Source organism: Diceros bicornis, chromosome X (assembly GCF_020826845.1).
Source record: "Diceros bicornis minor isolate mBicDic1 chromosome X, mDicBic1.mat.cur, whole genome shotgun sequence".
Taxonomy (NCBI): Eukaryota; Metazoa; Chordata; class Mammalia; order Perissodactyla; family Rhinocerotidae; genus Diceros; species Diceros bicornis.
In genome coordinates, this window is record NC_080781.1 from 114286796 (window position 1) to 114299972 (window position 13177).

At 38.3% G+C, this 13177-nt stretch overlaps 1 protein-coding gene across 21 annotated transcripts in view; it reads right to left on the bottom strand.

The window, feature by feature from the left end:
- The window catches only part of TENM1 (teneurin transmembrane protein 1), a 780745-nt gene that overhangs the window by 151547 nt on the left and 616021 nt on the right, over positions 1-13177 (bottom strand). For all 21 annotated transcript variants that reach the window (XM_058536663.1, XM_058536660.1, XM_058536662.1 and 18 more), the window contains one exon: positions 10500-10716. In XM_058536663.1, the coding sequence (XP_058392646.1) occupies positions 10500-10716 (217 nt within the window). The remainder of the gene's footprint in view (positions 1-10499; positions 10717-13177) is intronic.

A 13177-nucleotide genomic window follows, 5' to 3' on the forward strand; every position in this document is an offset into this window, starting at 1 on the left:
TACAATAGGAAAGGCACCAACAAGCCCATCTTATCTGAAGTTCTGTCTCTCTGGCCACATTCTCTGGGTGGCCCTGCAAGGAGTTGCCAGACAAACATTTACATTTATAAGGGAAATCTCCATTTGTAAAGGTATCTCCCTCTCTGTTTTGGGAAGAGGGGGCGATGGCCTCATTTCTAGAGACTTATCAATGTGGAAGTTGAGGCCTTAAATCTGCATAATAACCTTACTCTTGTTTACTGTGCTTTAGTGGTAATCTCCTGTAACTGACTCCCCCCACCCCCAACATCCTCCTTTGTCGTTGGCTGAACATGGTATTTAAGACGAGAATTTCTGCTATTGTGTTGAGAAACGCAGTGTCCCTGCTTTCTCCCATGTATACATGTTATTAAACTTGGTATTATTTTCTCCTGCTAACCTGTCTTGTTAATTATTTGGCCAGCCATAAGAACCTTAAGGAAAAGGGCAGAGGGAGATTCTTCCTCTTCCCCGGACAAACACTAAGCCCATTATTCCTTGATATGTTACCATATAATTATGATTTGGTATTTCATAATTTAAATATATTTGAGGGTTCTAATATTCAGATATTTGGGGGGTTTTCCATACAACACATGCTGGTTTTTTGATATATGTTATCTAAGCTGGTACAGCACCAAGAAAACATTTAATGTTAGAGCATAAACCTGTTTTCATGTTCTGAAAATGCGAATGCAGTGAATGTTCATATGCAAACCCAATAAAATCTCATTAGTTTTTACTTAAACAGAGCAGCCTGATTTAATCCTACTCAGTCGGTGACTAGCCCAAATAAATAATACCTACCAAATGGGTAACATTAATAGCAGCTGGGAGCATTACCCATCAACATTCTAGGACTCTGGGAAAGGTGTTGCTATTGAAAATGCAGATAGCTTTTTAAGCAGAATTATTTTCCTCATGGCTAGTGATGTTTCAAGTAAAACAAAATGGGGGCACTCACCCTGAGGTAGGGTGGCTATTTTCCCATCTGCCCTGGTAATTGCTTGTCAAAAGTAGGCTTGCTTTGGATGCCTGAGATCCCCAAAGTAATGGGAAAAAGATCAAGTGTTTTGAAGCAATAAGAAAACTGACGACATAGTCGCATTTTCGGGACTGCGTAAGTGCCAGTTCACTTCATTTAGACACATGATTATTTTTGTCCAGAATTTGAATCCTGAAATATTTGTCCAGTAAGCCCTTGCAACTCTTGAATAGTCTCAACTTACTATGATTATTATTTTGGTTTGTTTCTTGTCTGTTCTATCCATTACTCAAATGGTTTAACTTTGTAATCAGCCTTATGGGGTTTTATTAACCTCATTAACCTTTCCTGTCAGTTCTCTGTGAATCTGCTTTTCAAATAATGGATAGTCATTAAATATAGGGAGAGTCTGTCTTGTTGGCTATAGCCTGGCTGTGGATTAGTCTTCTCTCCACGGAGGAAAAAGTGTGGCCTAGCTCTATCCATACTAGTTCTAGCTTTGGCTTGTTAGTAATGACCGTTTTGACTTTTCCTATGAAACAGAATTACTCTTGGCCTCATTTGTTCCTTATGGAAAGTTAGAATAATAGTTCTTCCCTGTGCTATCCTCAGTCACCTCACAAAGATGCCATAACAATATGATAACCCAGTAAAATGACTGCATTTTGAACTAGACCTTTTAAAACTACATTCTATTATGTAGCCTGGTATTTATTAAATATATATATATATATATATATAATATATACAACCATATATATTTGTATAAATACAATATTTATTAAGCACTTACTATGAGTCAGGTACTATGCCAGCCACTTTCCTTGTTATTTCATTTAATGTCGATATAACCCTGAGTAGGTACAACTATTAGCCCTGTTTTAAAAATGAGGAAATAGATTCAGAGATGTTAAAAAAAAATTGCTCAAGATAACACGGCTAGTAAGTGGTGGAGTGGAGGAGGTCTTTTGACCTGGACTCTAAAGGTCTTTTGACCTTTTGAGCTGTACGGCAGATCTTTCTTAAGATGTAAAAAATGTGGTTACAAATGAAAAGAAAAAAGTGTTCACCTATCAAGGTGGTGCTATCCATAGGCCATCATTACCTGCAGACATTTACCAACTGCTGAGCACTTTCTATGCACAGGGCGTGTAGTGGAAATGAGCTACAACATGTCATTCATTCTTTCTCCTCAAACTTGCATTTACTCTGCCCTCTCTAGGGGCAAATTTAGATGATAGAACCAGATAGCGACACTGCAAGCAAACAGTATGGGTAAGAAGTAGGTAATAAGAATTGGAGCCCTTCGAATTTCGATCCTAATTGAGTAGCAGGATAGATAAAATATTAGAAGATACCTATTCACACTGAGATAAGCTGTAGATAGCTACTGGTATTATAAATCACAATTATTAAGCATCTCAGAACATCTGAGTTTCAAAATATCACAAATAAGCAGTTGAACAGCTTTTTGAAGATTTGTGCTCTGATTTCTTTTTATTCTTCTTTGCCCAGAGCATTTGCAAAGAAGTGAAAGTCACACATTCTTTCTTTCTAGTACCTTTAGGTGTTGACTGCTGATTTCAGGAGCTAGTCAGCACTATAAATCTTGGAACTTTCAGCACTTTGTGATTTTTTTAATGTGTCTTGAACATGTGTTTTCCTGAACTTTAGCATTAGACAAAATAGTTGTCTGAAAATCAGGAGATCCCGTCTTCACACATGTTAACACCTTTCATATAAACGAGATCAAAGTGCTTTATTAGCTAGTAGCAACAATCTTACTTCCCACTTAGGACAACCGTAGAAGCGATAAGCAAAGCATTTTGCTCAGGAAAAGCAACAAGGGAAGACAAACAGAGTCACAAGGAACCATGGCCAAGCCAAACCACACTTGGATTGCTTTTCTAAATGTGGGCAGGTCGTGTGCAGTGCCTCCCTTTAGAAAGAGAGGTGAACACAAGATAGATTAGCAGATGCTGATGCCTTAGAAACAGCTTCCCCCAGTCCTTAGTTTATTCAATTTATGCAGCAATTGTTGCATTGTGTGTTTATCAACCCCTAGTTGTGTACCTGGTATAATGTTTTTCATGTTCCAAATTAAAAATACACAAAAATTTGCCATTAGCAAATAGACTTGGAGGACCTAAACTAACAGATTAATGAAAAAGTTAAACACAAAGCATATGGATTCAAATTTGAACTGCAGCAAAATTATGAATGATTATGTTATAGACCTTTTAGGTGTTACCTGTACATAGATGAAACTGAATGTGAATTGAATACTGTAATAATATTGTATTTCCTTATAAATATTCTAAAATATAAGCTTTTCTTACCCTTCTTTTTCATAATTCCAAATCAGTAAGTGGTTTCTATATATTTGATCTCTTTTGAGTTCCACACTAATTGCTGAAGATCTGCTACTTGTTTTTTTATTTCTTTTTACGACTAAACAGTTTAGAGCTGTTGCTGATTTCTCTTTCAACAGGCTATTCAGTTTGTCTGAGGTATTCAAATTTTCTCCATGTACTCCTGTAGGATAGGCACCCCATCCATTTATCAGTAAAATGTAGTACAGTAATCAGTATGTAGTAATTCCTTGAGAAACGTTTGTTTTACCTTCCCATTTCACACAATGCTGCAGAATCTTGATTCAGCGGGCCCTTAAAAGTCACTGCCAGGCTCCGGCTTGTGTGACAACCTATTGCATAAGGGTCCAGGTGGCAGGAAACATTTGTCCCAAGATCATCTAACATATAGATGAATGCTATGAGGTCTCTGCTGTAGTGTCACCTCCCCAGAGAGGCTTTCCTAGACCACTCTGTCTAAAATGGTCACTCTCTGTCCCTAGCCTTTCTTTATCTCACTTGACAGTACTTAGACCTATGCGACATTTACCTTTTCCATTATTGTCAGTCTTCTTCACTAGACTGTATGGGCAAGGCACTTTGTCTGCTGTAGCCCAGAGCCTAGGACAGTGCCTATCACTAAATGAATAAATGAACCAAGTACACATTGGATTGTTCATCAATCTTAAGGGTGAAATGTTTAATCTTCCCTAATATGGATTATTTTGAAAGAAACTGTAGGATCTATCGTTATAAATGACAAAGCCAAAGTGTGGTTAATGGGAATCTTTTCATTGTAGTAAGTTGGAATTTTTTTGATGATTAATTGTTTTTTCCTTTGAATTCATCTATTTAATACAAACACTTTAGATTATAGAAAAAATTATTTATAGCCCCAAATGTCAAAGGATGAAACTTCTTGCAAATAGTTGAGCTGCTCACTGTCCAAATAAGCTTTGTATTTTTCTTGCAAGTCATCAATAGTCTTCTGTGTGTGTCAATTTTAGCAGCTCTTCATGCTCACTTGTGTCAATTAGTCCCATCTCTGAGTTATTGCTGAAAACTTCCAGGTAAGTCTCACTTCTGTAATTGTTTAATGACTTTGTCTCATTTGCGAGAATACCTCTTGTCTTATATCCATTTAGGTTACCTGTCTGCTCTGTCAAAGCAGTTGAATTGGAGACCCCTGAATTGATGAAATCCAAGCTCCCTTAGAAACCTGATGTTCCATAATTCACAGAACTGATTGCAATGTGTAATTAATTTAATTATTTTTGTGTTTACTTGATGTTTTAACTGCCTCCACCACTAGAATTTAAGGGAAATTCTGTGAATAAGGGGACTGTGTTTCTTATGTTTACCTCCATCTGCATAGTTCCTGGCACACAGTGGGTATGCAAAAAATATTTGTTACACGAATGAATACATATCCTCACTCTTTTTTAAAAAGTGAGCAGATATCAAGATATTATATTACATTAGGAATGGCAAAGGACATTGGTATCTCTTCTAGAGGAATTTAAAGTCCTCAATCACTCTGGAAATACTAATATTCCAATGAAATACATATTTTTAACACACAGTAATTGGTACCTGTCAACTATGGTTATTCTTAAGTCCTATTCTATATTCACGATCAGCATCCTCTGCAGCAATGACCATATCTCTGCAACCTTCCCCTTACCTCGGTCTTGACTCAACAACTCATTTTTCCATTCACAGGATTTCAAATGGTATAAATTCCCAGCTCAACTGAGTGAGAAAAGCATGTTTTATTAAACAGGTTATGATAAGTAATGATAGCTGTTACCAGGTATCACGAATAATCAGGAGCATGATTCAAGATCTTATTATCAAGTGAGGTGTAGTAAAGAAGGAGGAGGGCTTGGGTAAGCAAAGACTTGACCAAAAATGCCGTGTTAAAGGCACTTATAGTACCTCAATTCGTTTTGGGGCACTTGTTTTTGGTTTTCTCATGAGACTGAATAATGACGCATACCAAAGAGAGCCAGTTAATGGCAGTCTTCCTACGGACTTCCTGTACTGCTCGTTATTTTCCATTTTTTTCTTGTTTCTCAATTTTGATTATCCAGCCCACTGAAGGCAGAGAGAATTATTGATGCTTATACAAAGTTATAAATGATGTCAATCATGGGCAGGCTCTGACAGTCGTAGGATGTCTCGTAAGTTAAAAAAAAAAGAGTTAATTAACTTGCCACTGTTATATAATTGCTTCATCTTTTATGAATTTGTTCCTGCGCTATTTGGAGAACAGTAATGTTACCTTTAGGCTTTGCATTTGGGAATTGACTTATTTGAGGTCCTAATATCATCTGTGTGTTCTAGGCAACCAAAATGAGTTTTTCATTAGCAAATATGAGAAGAGCACTTCAATATCACTACAACTAAGCCACACATTCACTCATTTTTTACCTACTTTCTGCCAGGTGCCTGGTGTGATTTCTAGTTCATGTTCACCTTTTTCTCTCTTTTTAAACCAACATAGTAAAGGTTCAGAAATTAAGTAAAAAGATAAGATTGGGTTTTTAAAGACTCTCAGGTAAATAGATCGGAAAGAAAACACAAATACTTGAGGTCTTTTCAAGGAAAGCTACAGAAGCTGTGTAGTCCAGAGGTTACAAACTCAAATGTCAACACATTTGAGTTGTTGGGCCGGGCATGACATTGAAAGTAAGGGAAGTGAGCCAGGTGTAAGGGAAACAGTGCATGGTGAGCTAGAGAGGCATGTCATATCCCATCCAGAGGGGCAGTTAGCCTTTAGCTCCGGACCACCTACGCCATGGCCCAGAGATGCCAAACTCTGTAAATTTTCTAGAGCAGGAAGACATTCCAATTTTTATATTAGATCTCCTAATTTCTAAATGTTGGGCCAAACAAAATACACCTGCGGGCTGATATCAAGCTCTCTGATGTAGATGCTTGACATGGATTGATGTGGGGATCAGCCTCTCATGGCTACAAAGCAGACAAATGAGTTTGGCCAGACCTTGCTGTCAGCGGTTGCACTAACCCTCATAGGATTTTGTTTTTTAAATGCACTTCTCCATTAGTGATGGCGAGTGAAATGTCTGGCTTTGCAAATTACTGCTGTCATTTAGTTTAATGTACTCTTGTTTTTACATATTTATAAAAAACCTTTTACATTATTAATAGTGATTAAATGCTTAGACACTGAGGATCAATAATGCTTCTGTTCACCTATTTACATTATTAAAAAGTAATAAGTCATACAGGGCACGTAGACTATGTAGTTTACTTTGTAGTCATGTTTGGAGTAGATTGAAAAAAAGAAACTCAGGCCACAAGGTAAACTGTATTTAGGGAAAAAACGGTAACTGAGTTGGGCTTGCTAGAGACTCCGCCATGGGCAGATTGCATGTTCACAGTGACGTTACACCATCATGGGGCACAGGAGATACACATGCCACGTGCCCTCACATGCCAGTGCAACAAACTCAGAACAAAAAAGGGTAGTCTCACTTGGATGCACAAGGATGAATGGTTATTTAACCTTTATGTGTCCTTGCAACAGCTAGTCACCTGCACGCCATCTTTAGCTCCAAAGGCTCCTGATGGTGGCAATACTCAGCAGCAACTCATCTGTGTGGGTCACATTTTGCCAGTAGGCAAATGAACCCATTGGCAATGCTTTCTTCATCTGCCTACCCAGCTATCTCTCAATTATTTGGCAAAAGCAAAAAAGCAGAGTGGTTCACCTGATTATGGCATGTAAGTGTTCTAGACATATCTGAGAGCAACCCCACAGTGAGAAATGTATAAGGGCCATAAGTTTTTTCAGAGTCAGCTAGCCCAGCTTTCTAAGTAGCTAAAGTGGCTCAGCATAATGGTTTAGAGGTCAGGGTCTCAGTATCAGTCTGCTTGGGTTCAAATCCTGGCTCTGACTCTCATTGGTTGTGACCTTGGGCAAGTAACTTAGTTGACATCTCAGTTCTGGTTTTCACACTGAAAAGTGGGGATAATAATAGTGCCTACCATATACGGTTTTTGTAAGGATGAGATGAGATAACACACATAAAAACTTAGGATGAGACCTGACACGTAATGAGTGTTCCATAACAATTTACATGGAGCAAAAGGACATGTTTTGACACGGATTGATGTGGGGATCAGCCTCTCATGGCTGATCATTCTATTGTGTTCATCAGTTCATTCTATTGTGTTCTTCTACCAAGAGGAAGTCATTAGCACTGGCTTGGAGTTTGTAAATAATGTCGTTGAAATGTATTAAACTGAACTGGATTTGTAAATATCACTTGGTTTCTAAGTTTCTTGTGTTGACCTAGATGCCATTTATTTAGTATAAATTAGACCCAAGTCACCAGGTCTATTTAAAGACATGCTGAAATGGGGCAGCTGTGGTGCACCAGAAAGGTTATCAAAGTTGCTATAGTACAAACTTGCTGGCTGTGTGACGCTGGGCAAGTTATTTAATCTCTCTGAACCTCAGTTTCCTCATATATAAAATGCACCAATACAAACTTACTTCACAGGGATACTGTGAGAATAAATGAAATAATGTATGTTTGAGAGCTTTGCAAACTAAAAAGTCCTATATAGATGTAAGAGCTTGTAACTATTATTTATATATGTGATCAGAGTTGGATTTATTTTACCCAGAGTGACACTGCATGTGTGGATTTCTTAGAGGAGATATAGGTAGATTGCTTGTCCCCAACTATTTCCCTTGGAAAAGGCCTGCACCTTTTTTGACAGATTAGATATGTCTATAATAGCTGAGACCACTGGATGAAGGAGACCTGTCATTCTGAATCCAAATGTGACTTGCAGAGCCAAATGATAACTTGGAGCATTCTATAAAAGAATGAGGAAAACTCAATCAAACCAGGAGGAGGAGAGGGGCATTAACCACCACAAGTAAGAGGTTTGTTCACTCTGTGAGCGGCTGGCAAGCACTGCTGAAGCATGAAGCTGAACTGCAGGGGTTGAAGTTTCTCCTCACTTTTCTAAGTTTATTGCTCAAACGCCCAGCTCTGGGTCATAATGACTTGTCTCCTGTCTCTCTCAGGTCCTGACTTTCTCCCTTTACTTGAGTTCAGTGAGTCATTTAATATATCTCGCTGTCATGGAGGTTGTTATTTCCTTCACTTTTTTTTTTTCGGACTGACTTTTCCCTAAGCATGGAAAAGCTGCTGAGTTGATGACTTACCTCTACCTTAAATAGGAAAATGGGGGTAATGGCTGCTTTTTGTTCCTTTTGTTCCTCCGGTGTACAATAAATAAGTCTCCACTATTTAAATAATTACTTTGACTGCAGCCCATCCACAAGTTACCCCAGAGCTGTTACTGAGCTGGGAGAAACACTTCAAAATGCGGATGACTCAGTCTCTTTGAAGAAGGGAAACTTTGACTAAATCTCCTGGCAGAAAAGACCTTTCTTGTGATGCATTGGCATTTGGGTTTTGGGTTCTGTCAGAGACCTAAAAGGTCAGAACTGCACGATAATAAAAATAATGAGAAAGTTTTAAGTTTCAATAATAGTTCTAGTATACAATCTGTGGGAAGGATGCTGAGTATTTTAAATTTCCATGCACAATTTTTTTTTCCTTTTCTACTGTGTATAGGTCAAGATTGAGTTGAATTTTCTTAGATTGTCACTGATAACAATATAAACTCTTCATGGAATTTTTCTTGGGGACTGATAACACCCACCAGGATGTAACTGAGTGGGTGGGATGTAGACAGGAACTCCTGGACAAATACTTTCCATGATATTTTTTTTTTTTTTGTGAGGAACATTAGCCCTGGCAACACCTGTTGCCAATCCTCCTCTTTTTCCTAAGGGAGACTGGCCCTGGGCTAACATCCATGTCCATCTTCCTCTACTTTATGTGGGACGCCTGCCACAGCATGGCTTGATGAGCGGTGCATAGGTCCTTGCCCAGGATCCGAACCTGCAAACCCCAGGCCACCAGAAGCAGAGTGCGCAAACTCAACCACTACGCCACTGGGCCGGCCCCCCCGTATTTTGTTTTTTTTAACTTCTGTTTGCAATAGTCGAGAAGCTAGTAAAATATCAACTTGTGGAATGAACAAAGGAGGACATTTTTAAGAGGCCAGAAATGTTGACTTCAGCGACTTATATCTAGTGCTAATTAGTAAAATATATCATTGCTAAAGATGAAGCAGAGAATAACAATGAGCAAATTCATGTTATTACATTTTAAATAAGTAAGTTAACTTTTAAAAATTTCTTCACTTAATGGGTTAGACTTTGGTCTCAGGTCTTTAGTGACAGTTCACGCATTTGAGCTTTCCTAGAAGGCAGATTTTCACAAGTCTTGCATTTCTCATTAGGACATCAAATTCACTCAAGTCTTCATATGAAAACATTTTACATCATGGGATAAAACTTAAAACTTAGCTTCTTCTTTTTTTTTTTTTTTGAGGAAGATTGGACCTGAGCTAACATCTGTTGCCAATCTTCTTCTTCTTCTTTTTTCTCCCCAAAGCCTCAGTACATAGTTGTATATCCTAGTTGTAGGTCCTTCTAGTTCTTCTACGTGGGACACCTCCTCAGCATGGCTTGATGAACGGTGAGTAGGTCCTCGCCCAGGATCCAAACTGGCCAACCCTGGGTTGCCGAAGTGGAATGTGTGAACTTAACCACTACGGCAATGGGCCGGCCCCGAAATTTAGCTTTTGAAATTCAAGAATTTTTCAAGGGATCAATACGGAAGTTAAACAATAAATTTCCAAATTATGCTTCCATCTTGTTTTCATTAAAAGCCCCATCTATACCTTACTACAAATATACATCATATATATGTGTGTGTATATATATGTGCATGTGTGTATGTATATATATATGTATGTATGTATGTGTGTATGTATATATATATGTATGTGTGTGTATATATATACATATTTACATATGTATCTTTTATGATAAAGAATCTCTAAAAATGAGTTTTCTCCCTTAACTAATCAGTAAGGTGTTGGGCATTCCAGAGAAGCCTAAAAAAGAAATCAATATGGACTGTGTGGAATGGGAAGTAACCTGATCTTTAGAAGATATCTTCCTATCATAGTTGAGGAAAAACATCACCACTGTTCATTAAGGAATAAAATAAATACATATATACCTGCTGTCAAAAGAGATCTCTGGAGGAATGACATGAGTACTGTCCTTGCCAATGAGGAATTTGATTCGATCATAGAAGAGTCTTGAAGTGTGCTGAGAGAAGAGAGGTTGGCTTTGCTGAATGAGGTCAAGAGGATCTGGTGAGCCCTGACAGAGAGGACTTACATAACAGTTGCTTTGTTGACAGCAATCAGGGTCCACACAGTCGGTCAAACCATCTAAAAAAAAAACAATTTTGAAATTTAGCTTCAAGGGAAACAACATAGTTGAAAATATGCACAGAGAAAAATCTAGAATATAGCCAAAGGTAACTATCCGTACTTTGAGTTTAGAATCTATTAAATCCACGTTTCTTATGAATTATCACTCACTCTGAGTTTATATGGCACATCAGTGAAATTCAAAGTGATACTGGCTCAAGACAAGGTTGACATAAGGGAAGCCATATTGTAGAAAAGAAACTCTATTGTAACTTTGAATGACCTCTGACAAACTAACCCAGCTGGATACGCACCCTCCAGGAGATCTAACTGCTCTGTAGGTTTTACGACCCCTGCTTATGCATGTACCTCCCAGCTGCCGTAAGATAACTTTGTTCTTTTGAGTTCCTTAGGAATGTGATGATACCCGAACAGAGAGTATGCTAATAGCCATCACAGATGAAAACTGAAAGATATGGTGTGGCGACTCCCAGTCTGTAACACCTGAGGGTCAACATTCCTAATCCCCTCCCCTATAACCCACTGGCCTATATAACTGCTGTAAGATTTTGTGCCCCCTTAAGATGGTTGTTTGAGACATTAGTTGGCCATCTCCCCCCTTGCTAGCAAGCTGTAATAAACTGCCCTTTCTTTTCCACCATCTTGCCTCTTGATGATTGGCTTTTGTCTCGTGGCCAGCAGATTGTGCCCTTTGTGTGGTAACAAAAGTATTTTGTTCACAAATCTTTCTTTCTTGAATTCTCTAGCATTTATGGGCTGCACTACATTGTTTAGTATTTAGATAGAGTATTCTGTTAGGTATCACTCTTAAGAAGTTTTCTTCTTCCTCACCAAGACCATTCTTCCAAGATAGCAACAATTTCTTATAATTCTTTTGAATTTCTCACACCATGTACATTTATGAGCAAACAACTAACAAATGCTTGCCAACCTAAATTTGTTTGTATTTAAAAAAAAATTATCCCAATATTGTTGTCTAGTGGTAATTCTCAAAATAGAGGTTGGTATTCTCATGGTGAAAAAGTGTAGAGCAGGGCAGTGATTTTCAAATGTGTAGTCAATTACCTGGGGTGCTTATTAAATATGCATATTCTTGAGCACCACCTATTGAATCAGAATTTCTTCAGAGCCCAGGATTATACATACTTAATCTGGGTGATTCTGAAGCACACTCAAGTCTCAGAACCACTTTTTTAGGAATTTGTAGAAGCAACTAGAGCTTACTTGTTCCTAATAGTAGTTATTTGACGCAAGTACTAATAAATCTCAGGTACATGAACGTGATGAGTCACTCTTTCATTTCCTAGGCCTTCACCATTTAACTCGAGACTCCTGAATCCATGGTTGTACCAACAAAAACAATCACATAAAGGCTTCATTCTTTGGTAGAGAAATGATGTGGGGCATAGGGATTCCAGGAGGAGAGGAGACCGGTTGAGAATCTAATGGGTATAAAACACTGTGTTAGGTGCTTGGGGAAGTAAAGAGATAAAAAAGACCCTTTTCCTGTTTTCAGGAGCTTGGAGCTTAGAAGGAGAAATAGGTGTATAAAACAGCTGACTCTTATACTAGTTAAAAATACAGTAAGTGTTATAAGAGAGTTACATGCAAAGAGAAGGGGTTGGAGTGATTGAGCATACGGACACTTCATTCCACACCCAATAAGCGAAAAAATTAAAGTCTTTCCCAAAGTCCTTAAAGCAGACAAGTGACTCTAATTTAGATGTTTAACAAGGGTAAATATAAAGACGCTAATCTTGGCTTGCAGTGGAATAGGGAGGTCCAGATGGACCACCGGCTCCTTAAGGCTGATGATGAAAGTTACTGGCACTGGTTTCATGCAGCTCTTTTGCTTGCTCTCTCCCCCTTACATGGCTGCTCCCGTTGAGCTGGAGGGGGATGTACCACAGCTAGGGGCAATGAAAGCCAGGAATACCAAGAGAGTAGGCATTTGGAACAGTAGCCCTAGGGCACCCAGGAAATATTCTTCCCTGCATGAGGTCCTTTCAAACTCCCTGTACCATAGACACTACTTTGATTTAAAATGCAGTTTGCTTCTTTTTGTGTTCCCTGTTTGTTCAGTGTATTTTTGCTCCTGGTTTCTACTTCTCTGTGTACATATTTCTTTTTCATTGATGACTAACTTTTAAGTGTAGATTCGTTTCAATAAGAAGTCCCTTTCTGCTCTCCTTTGTCCCCTCCTGCAGCAAATTATATTAATAGATTTTCTATAGATTTTAGATGCCATTACCACCTCTCTCTCCAATATGTTGTTCTCAGCCTCCCATTAGCACATTATCTCTTTACTCTGCTAATTAAACATTTGGATGCACTGAAAAGCTGGCGAAAATATCAGGCTGATGAAAAGAGTTCTCTGATGTCTGGAATAATATACTAAACAATGAAAAACTGCTTTTCGAATGGGCAGTCACCTTTATCTTTCAATTGGTAACAAATG